At 47.1% G+C, this 19,678-nt stretch overlaps 1 protein-coding gene across 1 annotated transcript; it reads left to right on the top strand.

Annotated features, from left to right (window-relative positions):
• Positions 1-542: 542 nt before the first annotated feature.
• LOC308438142 (cytochrome P450 11B1, mitochondrial-like) lies at positions 543-6,243 on the top strand (the record flags this gene model as incomplete). Its single annotated transcript, XM_080939442.1, has 9 exons — positions 543-769; positions 1,158-1,313; positions 2,681-2,880; positions 2,984-3,187; positions 3,440-3,591; positions 5,002-5,168; positions 5,405-5,483; positions 5,574-5,762; positions 6,130-6,243. 9 exons carry the CDS (start codon positions 543-545, stop codon positions 6,241-6,243), a joined length of 1,488 nt encoding a protein of 495 aa, XP_080795568.1.
• Between the last annotated feature and the right edge of the window lie 13,435 nt (positions 6,244-19,678).

The raw sequence follows: 19,678 nt of genomic DNA, 5'->3' as shown, positions 1-19,678 counted from the left end.
CCCTCCGTTCCCATGATTCTGGGAGATCTGACCTCAGGTTCTCATCCCCTTACCTTATGACAAATGGATTTCATTCTTATTACTCAATTTGAAGAGAAATGAGAAATTTTAAAAGCCAACACGTAGCTGTAAACCAGGAGAGTTAGTAAAAACCCAGCCCATTAATCTGGCTAGTGATTTTTAGGTCAGGATGAATCATTCAAGGCTTCACAATAAGGGAAGATATATTCATCTGACAGCTCTCACCCTGGGGAGGAGAAAGAAGGCTCTGGCAACCATTGAACATTTTTTGAGTGTTCAAGTAGAGTCTGCACCTGACCTCAGCTCCCACCCAGCAGCAGGCACTGCAGAGGCAGGACTAGAGAGAAGGCCATCTCCATCTTCTACCTCCAGCAGAACCATCAACTTGAAATACATTTCTAGGGCAAAGCCAGGGACATATCCTGCAATAACACTACCAGTGAGTAATTCATATTCTCAAGGCAAGATAAAAGGCCACAGACTAAACACAGGAAGAGAGGAGGATGGCACTGGCTTGCAGAATGACAGCAGATGTGTGGCTGGCAAGACCCTGGCAGTGCCTGCACAGGACAAGGGCACTGGGCACCACAGCAACACTGGCCCCCAAGACACTGCAGCCCTTTGAGGCCATACCACAGTACTCCAAGAACAAGTGGCTGAAGATGATACAGACCCTGAGGGAGCAGGGCCAAGAAAACCTACACTTGGAGATGCATCAGGCCTTCCAGGAGCTGGGGCCCATTTTCAGGTAAGAGCTTTTCTTACCCATAGCCAAGCACAGACAGAGATTCCTGCCCTCTGGTTGCCCAGGTTCTGCAGGGCATGAGGTGTTGCATTCTCCTGTAGGCACCAGGCATTCCATCTTTAGGAAGACAGGGAGGGAGCACAGGAGGATATGGGCCTGACTCATGGGTTCTCCACATGGACAGAGAAAGGCACTGCTCACTGCTGAGAGGACAGAGTGCAGGGGTACTGAAGTGGAGGGGAGTCAGGCAGACACTGGGGAGCCCCTCCTGTGTGGGAAGCAAGGGCTAGGGGAGGATGAGATGAGAGAGCACACTGACAGGGCTGGCTTTGCAGGGAGCTCAGGTGGAGGGCATTCCACTTACAGCAGGGCTCTGTGCTTCACCCCACAGGCACAGTGTAGGAAAAACGCAGGTTGTCTCTGTGATGCTGCCGGAGGATGCTGAGAAGTTGTACCAGGTGGAGAGTGCATACCCTCAACGCTTACCTGTGGAATCTTGGGTGGCCCACAGAGAACTCCGTGGCCTGAGACGTGGTTTGTTCTTGCTGTGAGTAGACATTAGAAATGAGGAGGGGAGTGAGATAGGTGTCCTGAACACAGGATGCAGAACTGGCTGGGATGAATGTGAAGACTAATCTCTGCCAAGCATAAATTAGTACCATATCATGGAGGTTTTGGGGGTCTGAGGAGGAGGAAGATGCCCAAACAGGATTTTCTCTGAGCATGCCTTTCCCAGTCTTCCTTCCACGGGTTATAATACTGCCCCAGGAAAATGGGAGTGAGAGACCCCCGGATCAAGGTCACAGCCAGCTTCTTTCATAGCCTGATGTCCGGCAATGCTGTTTGGTTTTCCTAGGGAATGCTTCACTAACAGAGATTTGGAGTTGACTGTCCTGGGGTCGAAGGGATGGAGAGTAGAAGTTGGCAGCTCTTGTGTGCTCATAATCAAACATTAAATAAGGTAGTGAGAGAGGGGCTCCTAGTGACTTAGGCTGTATGAACTGCAAAGAAGTTATTACTGCTGAGAATAAAAAAGGAAGGCTGTGAACAGCTACCTGAGACCACATAAAAGAGCAGTATTTTCTCAGTAATGGTTAGAGAAGTGAGTACCTTGGAACCTTGTCTGAAATCCCCTGGAAGCAAGGAAATGCTTAACAGACAATGGGGACAAAAATGTGCACGTGTCTTGTATCTGTATATTTGTGGTATTTGACTTGAATTTATTTGAAAGCATGATAATGTGATTTGTCCAGAGATAGGACTTGACTCTCTAAAGGAATATGTATTTCCCTTGGTGTGCATGGCTATTCTCTTGGGTTTATGGCCAGAGTGACTAGGACATCCACACATATTTTTGAAGTCCTATATGGCTACATGTGCAAATGTACATGTGATCGCTGCCAATGGTTGCAGACTTTAGCACACAAAAGCACTTGCTTCCTGCTTGTGTGGCTCAGTGTGTAAACTCCTGTTTGTCATTTACTGGAGAATCTCCATGGGAGCCCTGCACCCTGGACTTCAGTTTGTGGATGCTGTGAGTGGTGCTCTTGGAGACTCCTGCCCTAGGGAAGATGAGATTCCTTAGCTGAGACAGGCAGATGCTGGTGTCTCAGAGGCCACACACTCTACAGGATGACAGGGTGAATGAGCTCAGCTAGGGCTTCTCCTCTGTGGGTTGGTTGTATAGGTCAGGTAGGCAGAGCTTGACAGCAGAGTCTCCTTTTTCCCACCCTAGACTTAGTGACCTCTAACATATGGAGGCTGCTTTGGAAGAAAGGAGCAGGGTCAGGATCTGCAGAGTCTGCCTCTGAGCCCAGCACCTCTGTTCTTCAGTTTCCTTGAGAGTCAGGAAAACAGACACAGCCCTGGGGTCTTCCCTTGGAGGTGCCTGAAGCTCTTCTCTGTGTCCTACAGAAATGGGCCAGAATGGCGCTTCAACCGACTGCAGCTGAACCCAAATGTCCTGTCACCAAAAGCTGTTCAGAACTTTGCTCCCTTGGTGGATGTGGTAGCAAGGGACTTTGTGAATAACCTGAAGAAGAAGATGCTGGAGAGCGTCCATGGAAGCTTCTCTATAAATTTTCAGTCCACTCTGTTCAACTATAGCATAGAAGGTGTGTGGCCTGGGGAAGGGTCCAGCTGGAGGGAGACAGTGGCCAGGAAGGGAAAAATAACACCCAGAGCAGTGAATGGTCAGTGATAATGTTCTCTCTGCAGCCAGCCACTTTGTTCTTTCGGGGCAGCGGTTGGGCCTCATTGGCCATCATCTGAATCCTGAAAACCTGAAGTTCATCCATGCCCTGCATTCTATGTTAAGAACCACCACACAGCTCCTGTTCTTACCCAAGAGCCTGACTCGCTGGACAAGCACCCGGGTGTGGAAAGAAAACTTTGAGTCCTGGGATTTTATCTCTAAGTATGGTAAGAAGCACTTGCCCTGAGCAGCACCATGGGCAGGGGAACGACGGTCACATGATTCCCAGTTGCCTTTATTTACTTCAAAGAGCTGTGGCTGCTCCAGTCCCTTCCTGTGGTTTCACAGTGACTTTAGGATTTTATAAGCCAGCTATGGTGGTACAGCAGCAGAAAGACTGAGATGCTGGGGATACGGCAGCTGGGGGATGAAGCAGTGGTCTTTCCCAATATTATGGGTCCACATTTTCTCTTCTACAGTGTCAAAATGTGTCCAGAATGTTTATCAAGAGCTGGCAGAGGGTTGCCCAAAGTCCTGGAGTATCATATCAGAGCTGTTAGCAGAGAGTGCTCTGTCAATGGATGACATCCAGGCCAACTCAATGGAACTTACTGCTGGAAGTGTTGACACGGTCAGGATCCCACGGACCATGAATCCTCCAATGACACCCCAGAAGGTTCCCCCAAAGCACAGTCACTCACAGTTCCTCTTTCACCTGGAACATCCAATACTATGCCCCTATTGTGTTCATTTGGTGGGAAGCTAGTGAAAGGTCTGAAGCAAAGGGAAAGAGGTAACATAGATAGATGGTGAGTAAGCAAGGCCTGCAAGTTCCAGGCACAAGTCAGGTTACACAAAACCTGATAAACAGCAGACTACCCCTCATTTCCTCCAAAGCATGAGCATGCTGTAGGACTAGACCAACAGTAAGTGGCACAGAGTCTCCTCTATTGGACTGTAGAGCAGGCCTCCAGGTAAGCGTGAATCTGAGGCAGGTGCAAGGAAAGCAAGGCCACGGGAGTAATAAGCACCCAGGTATTCACTGGAGCAGAAAGGAAAAGATGGTAGTGCAGTTCAGAAGGGAATGTGGGCCCAAGTGCACGTTTTCTGCTTGTCAAAGGACCCTTCTCCCAGGGTTTACCCTGGGCTAGGCTTCTTGATTAGGAACAGAGGCCTCAAATTCTAGAGAAGAAAGAGTGAAAACAAGCCATGATTCTCCCACCATTGCTGTGGTGTTTGAGAGAGGATGACCAGCATAAGGCCTGTGGGAGTGAGAAGCCAGAGGCGTGGGCACAGTGGAGACAGAGACCAGAGAGCCCATGAGAGGGAGTCTGACAATCCAGAATTGTACGCATACACTCCAGGGCTTGGTAAGTCAGCAAGCTACCTGAAACAGGAACACATATGGGGCCAACAAGAACCTGGGCCCCATTGAGAAGGGCCATGTACCATGTCTTATGCCAATCAGGCAGAATAAATCTAGGTTGATATGTTCAATGTACAGCATGGAAAACAGACTGGTGACTTGAGAGAGAGAGAGAGAGAGAGAGAGAGAGAGAGAGAGAGAGAGAGAGAGAGAGAGAGAGAGAGAGAGAGCTGAGAGATTGCATTGTGGGCCTTGCCTTTGGAAGAGGTATTTTGAATCTAGAGGCTTGGAGTTTACACAGGTTAGGAGGAGTCAGTGTGAAGAGTTGTGACCAATTAGAAATTTGGACAGTAAGGCCAATTCCAAGGGGCATGTGGAAGGCCAGTGGAAATCAGCGATTGGGGAAGGTAAAGATGAGTGACATGAAGTCCCTCTCAGTAGGCCCCAGATCATGTCTAAAGCACCAAAGTCTGAAGTTGCTGAGGTGTTGGCTAGAAATACCATGTCAGAAAATTTTCCCCAGGATGTAGGGCAAGGAGTTCAGGTGAACAGTACAAGGAATCAGAGCCCTCAGGGTCCCACCTTGGTATGTATATGCACTTTTCCCAGAGAAGGGCAGCTTTGTAGTAGCAATGCCCTTTGGGAGGGTGTCTGATTGCTCTCTGGCTCCTGCAGACAGCAGCCCCTTTGGTAATGACCCTTTTTGAGCTGGCTCGGAACACAGATGTTCAGCAGGCCCTGCGGCAGGAGAGCCTGGCAGCTGAGGCCAGCATCTCTGCAAATCCACAGAAGATCACATCAGACCTGCCCTTGCTGCGAGCTGCCCTTAAAGAGACCTTGAGGTAGGTGCTGACTGCCGTCCCTTCCCTGCTGTTCAGTACTTGCTTTTCTGGGTCTGAGGACAGCCATGTTCTCTGCTCTCCTTTCCTATGGCTGGGTGCTATTGTTCCTCTGGAGGCTGGCTGAGCTCAGCAGAGCCAGGAACCATACTCCTGGAGGAACTGAGGGAGAAGGGTGCAGATGTAGACAGGAGAAGCTCTCATATATGAGGCCTCTGCTGTTGCTTCCTCATCTCCAGGCTCTATCCTGTTGGTAGCATTTTGGAGAGAGTTCTAAGCTCAGACTTGGTACTTCAGAACTACCATATCCCTGCTGGGGTAAGTGATCTTCCTTCATACACCCACCAATTACCCTGCCATGCACTACCTAAAGTAGCAGCTGACCTTGTCCTTGGCATCTGCTCACAGACAATCCTCCGTGTGTGTCTGTATCCCATGGGCCGAAACCCTGCAGTGTTCCCAAGGCCTGAACGCTACATGCCTCAGCGCTGGCTGGAGAGGAAAAGAAGTTTCCAGTACCTGGCCTTTGGCTTTGGGGTGCGCCAGTGTGTGGGGAGGCGCCTGGCTGAGGTGGAGATACTGCTTCTGCTTCACCATGTGAGCAGCTCTGGGTGGGGTTTTTGGGATGGGGTGGTGACTGGATGGTAACTAAGACAGGTTGTCAGAGTTTATATGAACCTGGGGTGTCTGGCTCACCTGCACAGGCACCCAGTGGCGGGCATTGGGGGAAGCTTAAAAATAAGGTCAAATAGGATGGAACCTGCAAAGTAGGGTTGGCAAGCTGAGCCTAGATAGGTCTTTAGTGGCAGCTTGGTAGGTGTATATATGATCCCTAGAAGATGGCCTCCAAAGTGGTTTTCTTTGCAGCATGGTGGCAGTACTGGGCAGCTCAGCAGAAGATGGGCAGTGCTCTGCTCTGCCAAAGAGGCCAGAAGCAGCCCTCCCACCTCCCCCTGTGTTCCAGGTGCTGAAATTCTTCCATGTGGAGACACAGGAGAAAGAGGATGTGCAGATGGCCTACCGTTTCCTTCTGATGCCTAGCTCCAGCCCTGTCCTCACTTTGAGGCCTGTCAACTAGTCACACAACCCTTTTCTTTTGGTGTCTCAAGATGTCAGTAGCCTCCTCCTGTTCTGATGACATGCTATTCCTCTTTCCTTCTCATAGTGCTATGGCTGTGGCCATGATTAGCCTCTTGTCTAGGATCTGACAGGTTGTGATTCAAGGCCAGGGATTCCTGTCACCTCCCAACCTCCTGACTCGACCATCCAAGTAAACTCGTATTCTGGCTTCCTGTCTGGTTCCAGTCATCCTTGTCACTCTCTTCCTGACCCCCCCCCCTCCTAAAATTTCTTTGTTTGAATTGTTTTAATGTTGTACAAGAAGAATCCAACATCAGAAAGGACATCTCATGTGAGCAGTGAAAGACCATGACCACTCATGACACAGTGTCATATGTGAGGGAAGAACTGGCCATGCAACTAATATGTATATTGCACATCCCAGATGCCATGTGGTGTGGCTCAGACTTCACAGGCACATTGAATGCTCAGTGGTTATTCTCTGTCTCCAGCCCAGACTACGTACTGATCCAGGGGATGCTGGAAAGAGCCAAGGGCTTCAGGTGTGGCAGAACAAGCTGCAGACTTGTGGTAGTAACATATAGGTCAGAAATTGGTTAGTGAGTTTTATAATGGTTTCTGTCCACATCTTCTCTGGTCAACAGATGAACACATATCACAAGTCAGACTCACTTGGGGCATTTGGAACATCAGTGTGCAATGCCTTCCAGCCCTCACGTTTTGGACTACATCCACTGCTGGCCAAAGCACAGTGCACCATGCATGGAAGGGATGTCCCTTGGGTTACAATCATACTTAGGCACACTCGCTTTGCCTTGCTGTTTCTTAGATGCCCTGATAGAATATGAACTATGTCTCTTACATACAATAGAAACAGATCTGTTTTTGCATTGAAAGAATCAATCCACCCATTGATCAATCCAAATCCAATTGTTGAATTAATAGAAAATGTTTATAATATTTAGTATAGGGTTTTAAAGCCTTCAGCATAAGAATCGCTTTAAGGGCTGGGGAGTTGGTTTAGTGGTTAAGAGCACTTGCTGCTTTTGTAGAGGACTCGGCTCTGGGTTCCCAGAAACTAGGCAAATCCGCTTACAGCAGTCTGTACCTCTTGCCCTTAAGGATATGAAAACCCCTTCTGAACTAATTGGACACCCATCACAAACATCTAAATAAATAGCAAGGAAGAAAAATGACTTTGAGAAGGAGAGAAAACAACAATTCTCTTGGTAAAACAATAAAAAAAATCCATGAGCACATCACACACACACACACACACACACACACACACACACACATGCACTTACGCACTCCAATGCACATGCACACGCTCTAAATACAAAATAATCCCTGACTCTTCACTTTTGTAGTGTTCTCTCTCCATATGAGTCCACATTGATTAATATGCTTCAGAATACTGGAGCAGAAACTTAAGGTGTCAGTCAGAGCACTCAGGAGAGTCCAACAACATACATTGATATACACAAGAGTTATCTTGAGTTGGATCCTAGAAGTAAAACTAATGGACGCCACTGGAAATGGATGAAGATAATTGAGTTCTATGATTCATTTAGTATCACTGTATAGAAGGGGCATGAGAGCACTAACATTTGTGCATGCATGTGAAGACACAATTGGGTACAGGGTATCTGCCTTTATTATTCTCCACTTTATTTATTGAAGACAAGGTCTCTCACTGAGCCCAGAATACACTCCCAACCAGTGAGTGATATCGACTCACCCACCCCATATTCAGCTTGTATTCAGGTGCTGGGGGTCCAAACTCACACCTCATGATAGCATGACAGGCATTTTACAAACTGTACCATTTCCTCAGCCCATCAAAATTCACCTTTCTGTGTTCACCATGTGGTTACATGAGATGTCAGCTCCAGAGAAAACTAGCAAAAAAATGATAGGGTAAAATCTTTGTACTTGTCTATAGCTCCTGGGTAGCTCTAAAATGACTTCCACGTCAATGGGAAGAAACACACACACAGACTATTTCCTCAGCACAAATCAGTGATATGAGCTGCATGTTTATTAAAAGGAGGCTTGCCCAGCTTCTCCTTGCAGGGAACAAGGTCGGACACAGAGACCAGAGCCTCCCCGTGTTCTTGCTTTTCTCTCATATGGACACACTGTTACATTCCTGTCAGAAACCTGAATGAAAGGAAATGAGAGATGGATCAGCAATTAAGACCACTGGCTGCTCTACCATAGGACATGGGTTTGGTTCCCAGAACCCATAGAGCAGCTCAAAAATATCTATAACTCCAGTCCCAAGGGACCAACACCCCATTCTGAAAACTCTAGCCACTGAATACATGTGGATCACAGACATACACACAGACAAACCATCTGCACATATAAAATAAGAGAAGTTTAAAAATAAGATATACATGGACAAGTATTCTCGCATATACATATGCACAGGGCTTAAATTCAAGCACAGAGCACTTTGTAATCAGAGCAGTGTCCAGGTCTTATGACACATATTACTGTTTATCATACTTACCAAATATGATGACCTCTGTGTGACACTCAAGGCACAGCTCAGACAAACCCCGCATAGCTTTAAATATGTAAATCTCAACCTGCCCATTTCATCTCTCACCATCTCAAAGCCTTTTAAGTCTGAGTTCATTGATGTTACCACAAGAAAGTTAAAATTACCTGTACTAAGTTAGTATGTGTCAACTAGTATCGACTGGTGGCATGAACCAGACAATTCTGTTATTTTTTAACATTTGACCCTCTTAAATTAATTTTAATATGAGACCTAGTGACATTAGCAAATGAACATATGACCCGATTAAAAGGAAGTTGCACCCAAGCCACAGTTTTCAGGATAGGGCCATATGAGAGATACTAAATAATGTTGGAATATGAAACTATCTTGTTACCAAAAAGGGTACAAAAGCTACATGTGATAGCCCTGCACTTGTTGATCAATTAGAAATTTTTATAATTTGTATGAATAAAATCATTATATTTAAAAACACAAAACTCAAGAGGTCACTTCTGAAGCACCCAATGCACTTACTTTAAAATAGGTAATTTTTAATTTATTTATTTTTTTGGTTTTGTTGCTGTTGTTTTGTTTAGTTTTTCAAAACAGGGTTTCTCTGTGTAGCTCTGACTGTCCTGCAACTCACATTGTCGACCAGCCTGAGATCCACGAGCTTCTGTTTCCCTAGTGCTGTGATTAAAGGCATGTTCTACCACTATCCACGTGGCAAATGTTTTGTGAGCTTAGGACTGATCATAAGTCTTACCATTCATATGAACTTTTTAAACATAAAATATGAATAGTAAACATAAAACAATAAATTACATATTATGTGCGGAATGCTGGCGAGCAGACAGAAGACAGTGATCAAAGTTACTTACTTTGTAGTATGAGAAGCTGTGTCAGCGAAGACTGGTTAAAACTAGAGGGCCCAAGGCTAAGAACACTGGCTACTCTTCCAGAGGATCAAGATTCAAATCCCAGCACCCACATGGTAGCTAACAATGACTTGTAACTTAAGTTCCAAAGGATCTGACACCCTCTCTGACCTCCACGGGTACTGTACACACATGGTGTATACACATACATGCAGGCAAACCATCCATACACATAAAAACAAAACAACCAACAAATACACACACACACACACACACACACACATACACTAAAACAAACGACCTTGCAGTTATGAAGAGAATTTGAATGTTGTAGCTCCAGAAGCAAATTACTACATCTTCAGCTACCCTTCACCCCTAAAAGAACATAACCTTGACCACCTTTGTGTCTGAACTAATATCCTGTGGTGAATAGAAACCTTGGATTCCATTAACTTAGCAAACCAACCCACAAAGCCAAAAATGTTAACAGAGAAAATCTTGGGAATGCAGAAAAGCTTCTTCCCCAATCTGGCTATATGCACCTTTATGCACTACCCATATAAGTGTTTTAAACTTGCCTTCATTAGTGACTTCCTTTGTTCTATAAGATAATAAAACCTTCATGAAACTAATTCCATGTTGAAACATGAAATTTTGGATGACCTAAATCTGTCTTCCGTGGACATGGTAACTAAAATGGCTCCAAATAAACTATCTCTTACTCTCTTTAAGGTGAGGGCTAAGTGGGTTTTTTCCTGTTTGTCTTATATTGCTTTTAATTTTGGCATGAAGAAGACCAATATACTAGAAACTGTCATAGTTAGGAGACCTTACCATGTATTCTCTGGACCTGGGAATAGCAGGCTTCTTTTCTTATAAACATGGCATATTTTCCTTTTTCTTTCATTTTTCCTGGTGAGAGCACCTCTCCGACATTTCTATATGAATATATATAGTAGAGGAACATGAAAATGTGATACTAGGGTATAGCAGCTGCTGAGGCAAAAAGAAGAGCACTTCATGCTGACTGCTGTGAAAGGCAGCCTACAGAAACATGGTGTGTGGTCCCCAGGTAAGAAATGTACAGGCTCTTAGAGTTACCACATGGAAAAGTGAGTTGTTGTGAAAGCAGATATTCACAGCTACACCTCCAAATGGTGACACATGGAAACATTATGCTAGTTCAAAGGTTACATAAACACAAGTGAATGTATATATGCATATATGGCAGGTACCACACAGCTTCAAGAAAGTTCAATCTCAAGTAAAGTCCAGATAATAAAAATTATTAGAGAAAGAAAATGCAACCATACAGGCTGGTTCCTGGGTGAGGACAGCCTGGATGAGTCAGAACACCAGTCACAAATGTCCCTGAGTTCATTTGAAGGAAGAAGCATTTGAAAATTGAAGATGATGGAAATGGCCATGTTCATACACACAGTATACAAAACACTTGAATTTTACACACTACATGGATGAGTTGTACATTATGTAATTTGCATCTTACACAGCCATCGTATAATGACTACAGTGGCACAGAAGAAACACGGAGATCTCATGTGTTATGATGTGGAGGATACAACTCAAAAAAAAAAAAAAAAAAAAAAAAGAAAAAAGAAAAAGAAAAAGAAAAAACAACTTAGAGGCTAACAAGGTACTCGGTGTGAAAACGGACAGTGCTTGGACATGTCCACTTTGATGTCTTCTCTAAGGATTCGAGTACACTCAGTCTAAATGCTCTTGCAATGGTAACTTGAAAATGTGTCTGACCTTTAGATCAGTAGAGGTTCTGGTGAGGACCTCTGCTTAGAATGACATTGTCATCTGAGTGCTGCAACCTAGAAACTCTGACTACCCAATTACTCTTTTTATTTTTCTTTTTTTCTTAGATACTCTGTATTTACATTTGCGATTTTATCTCTTTCAACCTTCCCGCTCCCATTCCCCACACTCCATTTGCCTTCAGAAAGATGCAATACCTCCTAATAACCCTCTCCACCCCACTGCCTTGTCATTCCACTACATTGGGAAATCATGCCCTCCCTGGATTGAAGCCTCTTCCCACATTGATGTCAAACACCAGTATCTTCACCTACATCTGCAACTGGATCAATAGGTCCCTCAATGTGTGCTTAAAGTTTGCTGTTTTAGGCCATGGGAGTTTGGGAGGGTTTGGTTGGTTGATATTGTTGTTCTTACCATGGGGTTGTAACTCCTTTCAGCTCCTTCAGTCCTTTCTTTAGCTCCTTCATCGGGGTCCCTGTGTTCAGTCTAATGGTTACCTGCAAGCGTGCTCAGCTGTATCTATATGACTCTAACATACTTCCCGAGGAGGCATCAATATCCAGTTCCTGCCAGTAAGTACTTCTTAGCATTAGCAATGGTGCTTGGATTTGGTGGCTGCATATGTGGTGGATCCCCAAGGGAGGCGGCTTCTGAAGGTCCTTTTCTTCAAAGCCTGTTCTACTATTTAATTTTGCATTGACTCCTCTCATGAGTGTTTTGTTCTCCCTTCTAAGAGGGACTGAGGAATTTTGGCTTTCCTTCTTTTTGGGCTTCATAATGTCTGTGAATTGTTTCTTGGGTATCCAGAGGTTTCTGGGACTAGTACCTGCTTATCAGAGAGGGCAAACCACCTGTGTTCTTTGGTGATTGGTTTCCTCACACCCAATTATTGTTTAAGGCAAAACTCTACATCTGTCTTACTGATCCTATGCCTCTCTCTGCCACACTCTATAGCTGTGTTGGTGTGCAAGCTGGTGCACAGCACCTGAGCATTTTCTACGTGAAGAGACACCACGCCATAAGCATAGGGCCATATGTGTGAAGACATCCACATAAAAATATATGTGGGTGTGGAAAAAATAAATCTCAAAAATACAATTTTGAAAAATAGTAGGGTCCAGCAGGGTTAAAAACAGGGGAACATCCTGTCACTTTCGCAAAAGCAAATGGTGTGGCAGAGATAATCCAGCTGAGAACGAATTTGTCCCACAGAATAGGGAGATAACAGGTGTGACTGTCAGGTCCAGAGGCCTAGGTGCCACTCACTGCCAGGCAGCGTCCCACTTCCTTTCTCCCACTACCCCAGGAATGAAGGGACCGGTCAAGACATGAGGTCATCCGAGCTCACCTGGGACCTGCCTTTTCAGCCCACATACTGACTAGCCTTTTCTTCAAAACACTCACTCACTCACTCACCCAGGTTTTCAGATGCTCTGGACACACCCACATGATGACCAATTAGCCTACAGTGTCTAAAGGCTGCCTCTAGAGCAACACAAGCCATGAAGCCCTGAAGGAACTCCTGAGGTTGTGGAGAAGGAATGAGCTAGTCTGAGAGAGAGCCTAGGCTGAGTGTCTGGTACAACAGGAAAGCAATGGCCTGAGAATTTTTGACAAACAACCTCTTTATTTCTCTGCCACAAGAGGGGATGAATGGGCCCAAAAGATACCCTGGACACTGCCTCTGCTCCATGAGGAAGCAACAAAGTATATCCTTTCGTTCAACTGTGGGAAGATGGGTACACCCCAAAGAAGGGCTCTAGGTCATGCTGCTGGAGAGAATTAAGGCGAGGCACAGGAGAAAGCTGAACCACCCCAGACGCACAGCTCTGGAAATAACCTCCTCCTCAATCGCCATGTCTGGTATCAAGTCCCTCTCCACATTATTGGGTCCTCCCTCATTGCAGACTACGCCCCCACAGCACAAGACGAAATAGAAGCCATTGTTGGTTTTAATTAGTTTAGGCAGTGGTGGAGGCAAGAGCTCTTTATACACAAATGGGCATTCCTTTGTGCAGTCCTTGTAGACAAAGAGACTCCGAAGATTCTCACCTACAAAAGAAGCCATGAGGAGAATTACCACCTTCAAAGTTTCACTGCAAACCCACCACCAGGGCCAACCACCAAACTAGCTCCATGCCACACACTCTGAAGCATGCCTGTCAACAAGCATGCTAGTAAGCAAGATGGCCTGACAGCTCGGTACTAACATCTACACTTCCGTTTCTTCTTTCTATGCATACTGCCCCCATTACATCTTGCACTGTCCCTCCCCAGTTGACTTCTTAGACTCAGGACACACAGATATGCAGATGAAATATCCTGTTCACTTTGGGCTCTGCTGTCACCTTAAGTGTTCCACAATGAAACAGTGACAAGTAGCTATGCACTCTGAGACTCCAGAGAGGTTGCACAGGAGTGTCCATATTCACGACCCCAAGTGAACTTCTTGCCATCCCCCTGCCTGGCTTCCCAAGCTCTGGCATCTATGCACAAAGCTCTGAAGGGCTGTGGGGGAATGGTGGAGGGAAGGAGGGCAGGGAGAGGGATGGGGGATGGCGAGGGAGGGATGGAAGACAGACAACTGACATGTTTTCCACCGCAGATTATATGGCTTATTCAAAGCAAGGCTCCAGACACAACAAGACTGCCATCATCAGTGACTCAGCCCACAGAGTTTCCTGTCATGAGCCCCACTGAGCACACCCTGCTGGGACTCCTGGACTGAAGGCTTGAGGCCTTGCTGCTGTTGCTGCTCCTGCTGGTGCTGGTGGTCCCCCTTGTACTCTGCAGCCATGATTTAGTTCCTCTTCTGTGGAGCTCACCCGGACTACTTTAAAATTCCCAGCCCTGAGTCTTGTTCTCTCCAGACATCAGAAGGGTCTTGCAGTCACAGACCACATAGCTGCCTGCCACACACAAACCCAGTGGTTCTTGGAAGCTGAACTTTAGCTCTGTCAGGGCTCTCTGCTCACTTTGATAAGTCCTCTCTTGGCACATCACCCAACTCCTGATGTTTCCTTGTCCCAGGTTGGATTCCTTGTCTACTGGGCTGCCTAGAAAGGTTCTTTCCTGGCAGCGAGCAGGCAGTTCCTTCCTGCACAATTTGGAGCACAGTTGTTCTGCCACGAAGAAATGAGTCCACATAGCTCCATTTGTGAGGACCATCTTTCGATTCAGTGAACCCGTGGCAAGTGTGCGCATTTGCCCATTCCTGTGTCATTGGACTCATATGGTGACTTTCATTATTATCTGTTGCAGAGGTGGGCAAGTAAAGCCAGGGGAAGGGGCAATCGAATCCCTCGCCTACCCCTGAAAAGAAACTGTCCTTGTACAAATAGCAATATGTGATCTAGGGCTACTTCGTCCCAGACAGAGGCACAAGCACAGAGACTATTGCTATCTGCTCCTTTCCAATGTTCTTTCGCCCTCGACCTAGAGACATAATGAGTTGAGACTCTGCAGTGTCGCATCTAGACACCACAGGCAGGGAGGCAGGGTGTGTTTAAAATGGTAGGATGAGAACTGCTATATGGCCGGCATGTTAGAAATACTTTTCCTTTCCATGGACATTTTCCAGTGTGGTGTCCAGTGGCTATTTGCACAGATTATTACCTGATGAACATGTACTGACAGTAGTTACAATTTCATGGCAACCTCCCCTGACACCTCCACAGAAGATCACTGCTCTCTGAAGTGATATTTATTTTGCATGTGTGTGTACCCCTAGCTTTGCCACCTCAGAAGGCAGGAATCACCTGAGGAACAGAGACACCTCAGTGCTTGACCTTGCCTAGCTGGAGTGTATGGTGGTTTGAATGACAATGGTTCCCAGAGGCTCATATGCTTGAATATTTGGTCCCCCTTCCCCACCACCCTTGGTAGAACTCTTTGGGAAGAATTAGAAGGTGTGGCCTTATTGACATAGGTGTGTCACTTGGGGACAGGCTTTGAGATTCCAAAAGCCTAGCACCTTCCAAAGTTAGCTCAGTCTCCTGCTTGCCGATCTAGGTGTGAGCTCTCAGCTGTTCCATCTTCCATGCCTTCTCTCCACCATTACAGACTCTACCCTCTGAAAACTTAAGCCCAACTAAATGCCTTATTTTAGAAGTTGTCCTGGGCATGCGGTCTTATCCGAGCAATGGAAAAGTAACTAATACAGGATGTGACTGCACAAGACCAGAAATCAACACGTGTGCAAAGGTTCCCAAAAGCTGAACCAGAATGTCTGCCCACGTCTATAGAGAGACCCTCAGGCCAAAGGCCTGGAAGGGGCCACAGTAGTCTCAATCCCTGGATATCCAGGGCCTGTTGACTGTCAACCTACCACCAACCACATGTTCTTGGCACCATGAGCCTCGATCAGTTTGAGGAGCTGCCAGGAGAGTGGTTGATCTGGCTCCAGAGTGAACAGACTGACCCTGCCCACTAATATTGTACAGAGAGGCTCATTCTTTCTACCTGACCAAAATACAGATACTCACGTACGGCAATTGTTAGACAGCGTCTGATCTCCATAGAACATTCAACGACTTTGTTGGAACATGAGAAGGTGTTGCTGACTGAGCAGCTCTCGCATCTCTGTTGAGGAACCCCTCAAGAAGGAAAAAGCAGTGTTGACTTCTACCTCAAGAAGCCTTTTTGCCACTACACTCCCACTCACTCACCCCACATCCCCACGGCAGCTCCCTAGTGTGCTTCTCCACACTAGCCATACCCCAAGGCCTGCAGAGCTCAGATCTTGGCATGGTGTAAAGGAAGAGAGCTAGGCCAGCTCCAGGGATAGCCGTGAGCCCACCCCAGTCTTTTCCTTGTTCTCAAAGTCCGGTCACAGGTAACTCAGATGAGCCCTTCAAAGCAGTGCATCCCGGGTGGAACGGTGACCACCCAGGATACCATAATCCTCCAGGGCTTCTCTGGTCTCTGCACCTGCTGTCCCTGCCCGGGCAGTGCTATGGCCAGATGCTCCCTCAGGTCTCCTGGTCAGCAGCTCTCTATGGGAGCCTCCCATCCATTCAACCCTGTTGAATCTCAGGGGTATCCTGGAGTCCCAATTAACACAACAGTCTGGTGAACCCAATTCCAGACAAGACTTCCTATAACTTGAGTCCAATCTAACTGGATTCTCCTGACATCCGACACACTGTGAGTCTTCGGACTATACTTACATCTATGCCTGGGCTCGATGGCATTGTCCAAACCAAGAGTACTGTTGTCCATCCCAGTTTTATTGTTGACAGTGGTATCCACCCATGGGAGACCCAGCAGAATTAGCAAGAAGAAAGGGAGCATCATTTCCAACAGACAGGTGAACCTGAAAGTGAAGAGAAGCCTGCCCCCCATCAGTGTGGTTCAGGCTCCTTGCTCCAGGTCCTTGTCTCCAGAATCAGTTCACTGAGGACTCATCCCTGGCCTCGGCCTCTGCCTCGACAGCCTGCCCTTGTGCTCCTCCTACAGGAGCTTCAGGTCCTTGCCTATCCCATCCTGCTCTGTCCTGATGGCTCTGCCAGCTCCCCCCTTCTAGACCTTCTTGCTTCCATGGACATAGTCTACATCCTCCCTTCCTAGCCAGTCCTCACTACCCTAACTTTGGATTTGGCTACCATACCCTTGTTAGAAACCTTTCCCCATCTTCCCGCTTCCCCATCTAGACTCATCCTGCTGACTGCCCTGAGTTTCTCTCATAGAGCTGCCCCACTGGGCTGGAGCTTGTCATCTCATATCCGGAGCTTGGCTTTTTCATTGGGCTTCTAAAGTACTCTTCTGGAATGTTCCAGGCTAGTTACTCAAACTCTGATAGCAACTCTGATCGGCAGGCCCCACTGGCCTTGTCTGTGCTCATGGGGATGTTTTAGAAGGCCCTTTCCGAGGAAGATGGGCAACAGCCTCCTTCTGCAGACCATCCTGAAGACTGTCCCCCATGATGGGCCTCTCTCTGTGCCTACCCTCCCTCTTTCAGGCTTCAATCTCTGGAGCACCATTCCCCTCACTCAGGACTCTGACTATCACTCCGAGTGAATCACCCAAGCCTGAAACTTCTCACCAAGTATTCTTCCTGCAGGGCTCTGAATCTTGATTGTTGCCACCCATCGGGCCCTGCACTCTCTTGTTGCTCCTCCTTCAAGGCCCCTATCTGGGTGCCTCTGCTCTAAGGCTACCTTCTCCTCCCCTCCCCCACTAAGGATACCTTCTATTGGAGCTCTGCTCCTAGGCTCTGATTATTTATCTCTGACCATCTCTTGGTGCCCTTTCCTCAGGCCGCTGAACACAGTTCTGCCTTTCTTTCAAGCTTCTCACTGAAAAGAAAAGGCTGACAATTTCCCATCAACCTAGGGGCACCGAGTAACCCCTCCCCTCCAGGAGAAAGAATGTTTCAATCTTATCCAGCCATAGTCCCTGGAATGTCTCCAGGGCACCAAGCAGCCCTTCCTCCCAGGAAGAAGTGCCCCAACCTTATCTAGACACCTGCTCCTATTCCGGCACAGTTTAGCCCCTGGAGTATTGGCCGAGAACCCCCAGTGAAAGTCAAGTCCCGGCAGCAGCCAATCACATTAAAAGTCCAAAGACCCCAGCAATGCTTGCATACCTAATCACCATTGCTGTAGCCCATCCTTTACAAAATGTATAAAACTGTACTAACGGGAATTTCAGGGTTGCCTCTCCTCTGGATGTAGGCCACTCCGCTGTACTGGACTAATTAACCTCTTGCTTTAAATCAATCCCCGATCTCTCGTCTCATTCATGGGTACCTCAAATAGGTAAGACTCAATTTGGGTCTTACATCACCAACACCACTCATTCAGAGCCCCAACCCTGTCTTGGTGCCCTACTTCATCTCTCTTTCTCTTTGTCTTTCTCTATCTCTGGGTCTCTGTCTTTGTTTCTCTCTGTCTTGCTCTCTCTCTCCCCTACCTCAGACTTCCAAACCTCTTTTAGAGCCCTTCTTTCGGGGTTCTGACTCTATTTGGTGCTTCCTTGAATACCTAAAACCTTTTTGGAGCTACTCCCTTGGGGATCCAACTTTGTGTTGGTGCCTCCTCCTCAGTGCCCCCTAATTCTGTTTGCTGCCCCCCTCAAGGCTCTATCACTCTCTTTGATGTCCCTCCTTTGGGGTAACTAGCTCCCCGCCCTCAGGGTTCAGATACTCCTTTTTCAACCTTGCCTCTGGGCTCCAACCATTTTTTCCAGTGCTTTCTTTAAGACTCTTAAGACATCTCTTGGCGCACCTACCTCAGGGCTCTAATTTTGTCTTTGGGACCTGCCTTTGTGTCCCCGTGGCACCTCTCAGTCAGAGTTTTAACTCTCTTGGTGCACTTCCCTCGGGGTTCTGAACCTCCCTTCTAACCCCTCAGCGCTCCAACGGTCTTTTAGTGCACTTGCGCAAAGGCGATCACTCGGTCTTGGTTCCCTGCTTCCAGGTTCCGACCTGCTTCCAGGTTCCGACTCCTGCCCCTTGGTGTTCTTCCCTCAAGGTTCCCATGTCCTTTTTTTCAGGGTTGTAGTCCTTGCTGGGTGTTCTGATGGAAGAACCCGTGAGCGGGAGTCGGAACCTGGAAGCAGGTCGGACCTGGAAGCAGGGAACCAAGACCGAGTGATCGCCTTTGCGCAAGTGCACTAAAAGACCGTTGGAGCGCTGAGGGGTTATAAGGGAGGCTCAGAACCCCGAGAGAAGTGCACCAAGAGAGTTAAAACTCTGACTGAGAGGTATCACGGGGACACAAAGGCAGGTCCCAAAGACAAAATTAGAGCCCTGAGGTAGGTGCGCCAAGAGATGTCTTAAGAGTCTTAAAGAAAGCATTGGAAAAGATGGTTGGAGCCCAGAGGCAAGGTTGAAAAAGGAGGATCTGAACCCTGAGGGCAGGGAGCTAGTTACCCCAAAGGAGGGACATCAAAGAGAGTGATAGAGCCTTGAGGGGGGCAGCAAACAGAATTAGGGGGCACTGAGGAGGAGGCACCAACACAAAGTTGGATCCCCAAGGGAGTAGCTCCAAAAAGGTTTTAGGTATTCAAGGAAGCACCAAATAGAGTCAGAACCCCGAAAGAAGGGCTCTAAAAGAGGTTTGGAAGTCTGTGGTAGGGGAGAGAAAGAACAAGACAGAGAGAGAGACAGAGACAGAGACCCAGAGATAGAGAAAGACAAAGACAAAGAGAAAGAGAGAAGTAGGGCACCAAGACAGGGTTGGGGCTCTGAAGGAGTGGTGTTGGTGATGTAAGACCCAAATTGAGTCTTACCTATTTGAGGTACCCATGAATGAGAC

Source organism: Micromys minutus (genome assembly GCF_963924665.1).
Source record: "Micromys minutus genome assembly, chromosome: 27".
NCBI lineage: Eukaryota > Metazoa > Chordata > Mammalia > Rodentia > Muridae > Micromys > Micromys minutus.
Note: the sequence above shows the minus strand (reverse complement) of the source record. Positions and strands in the feature narration are given on the sequence as shown.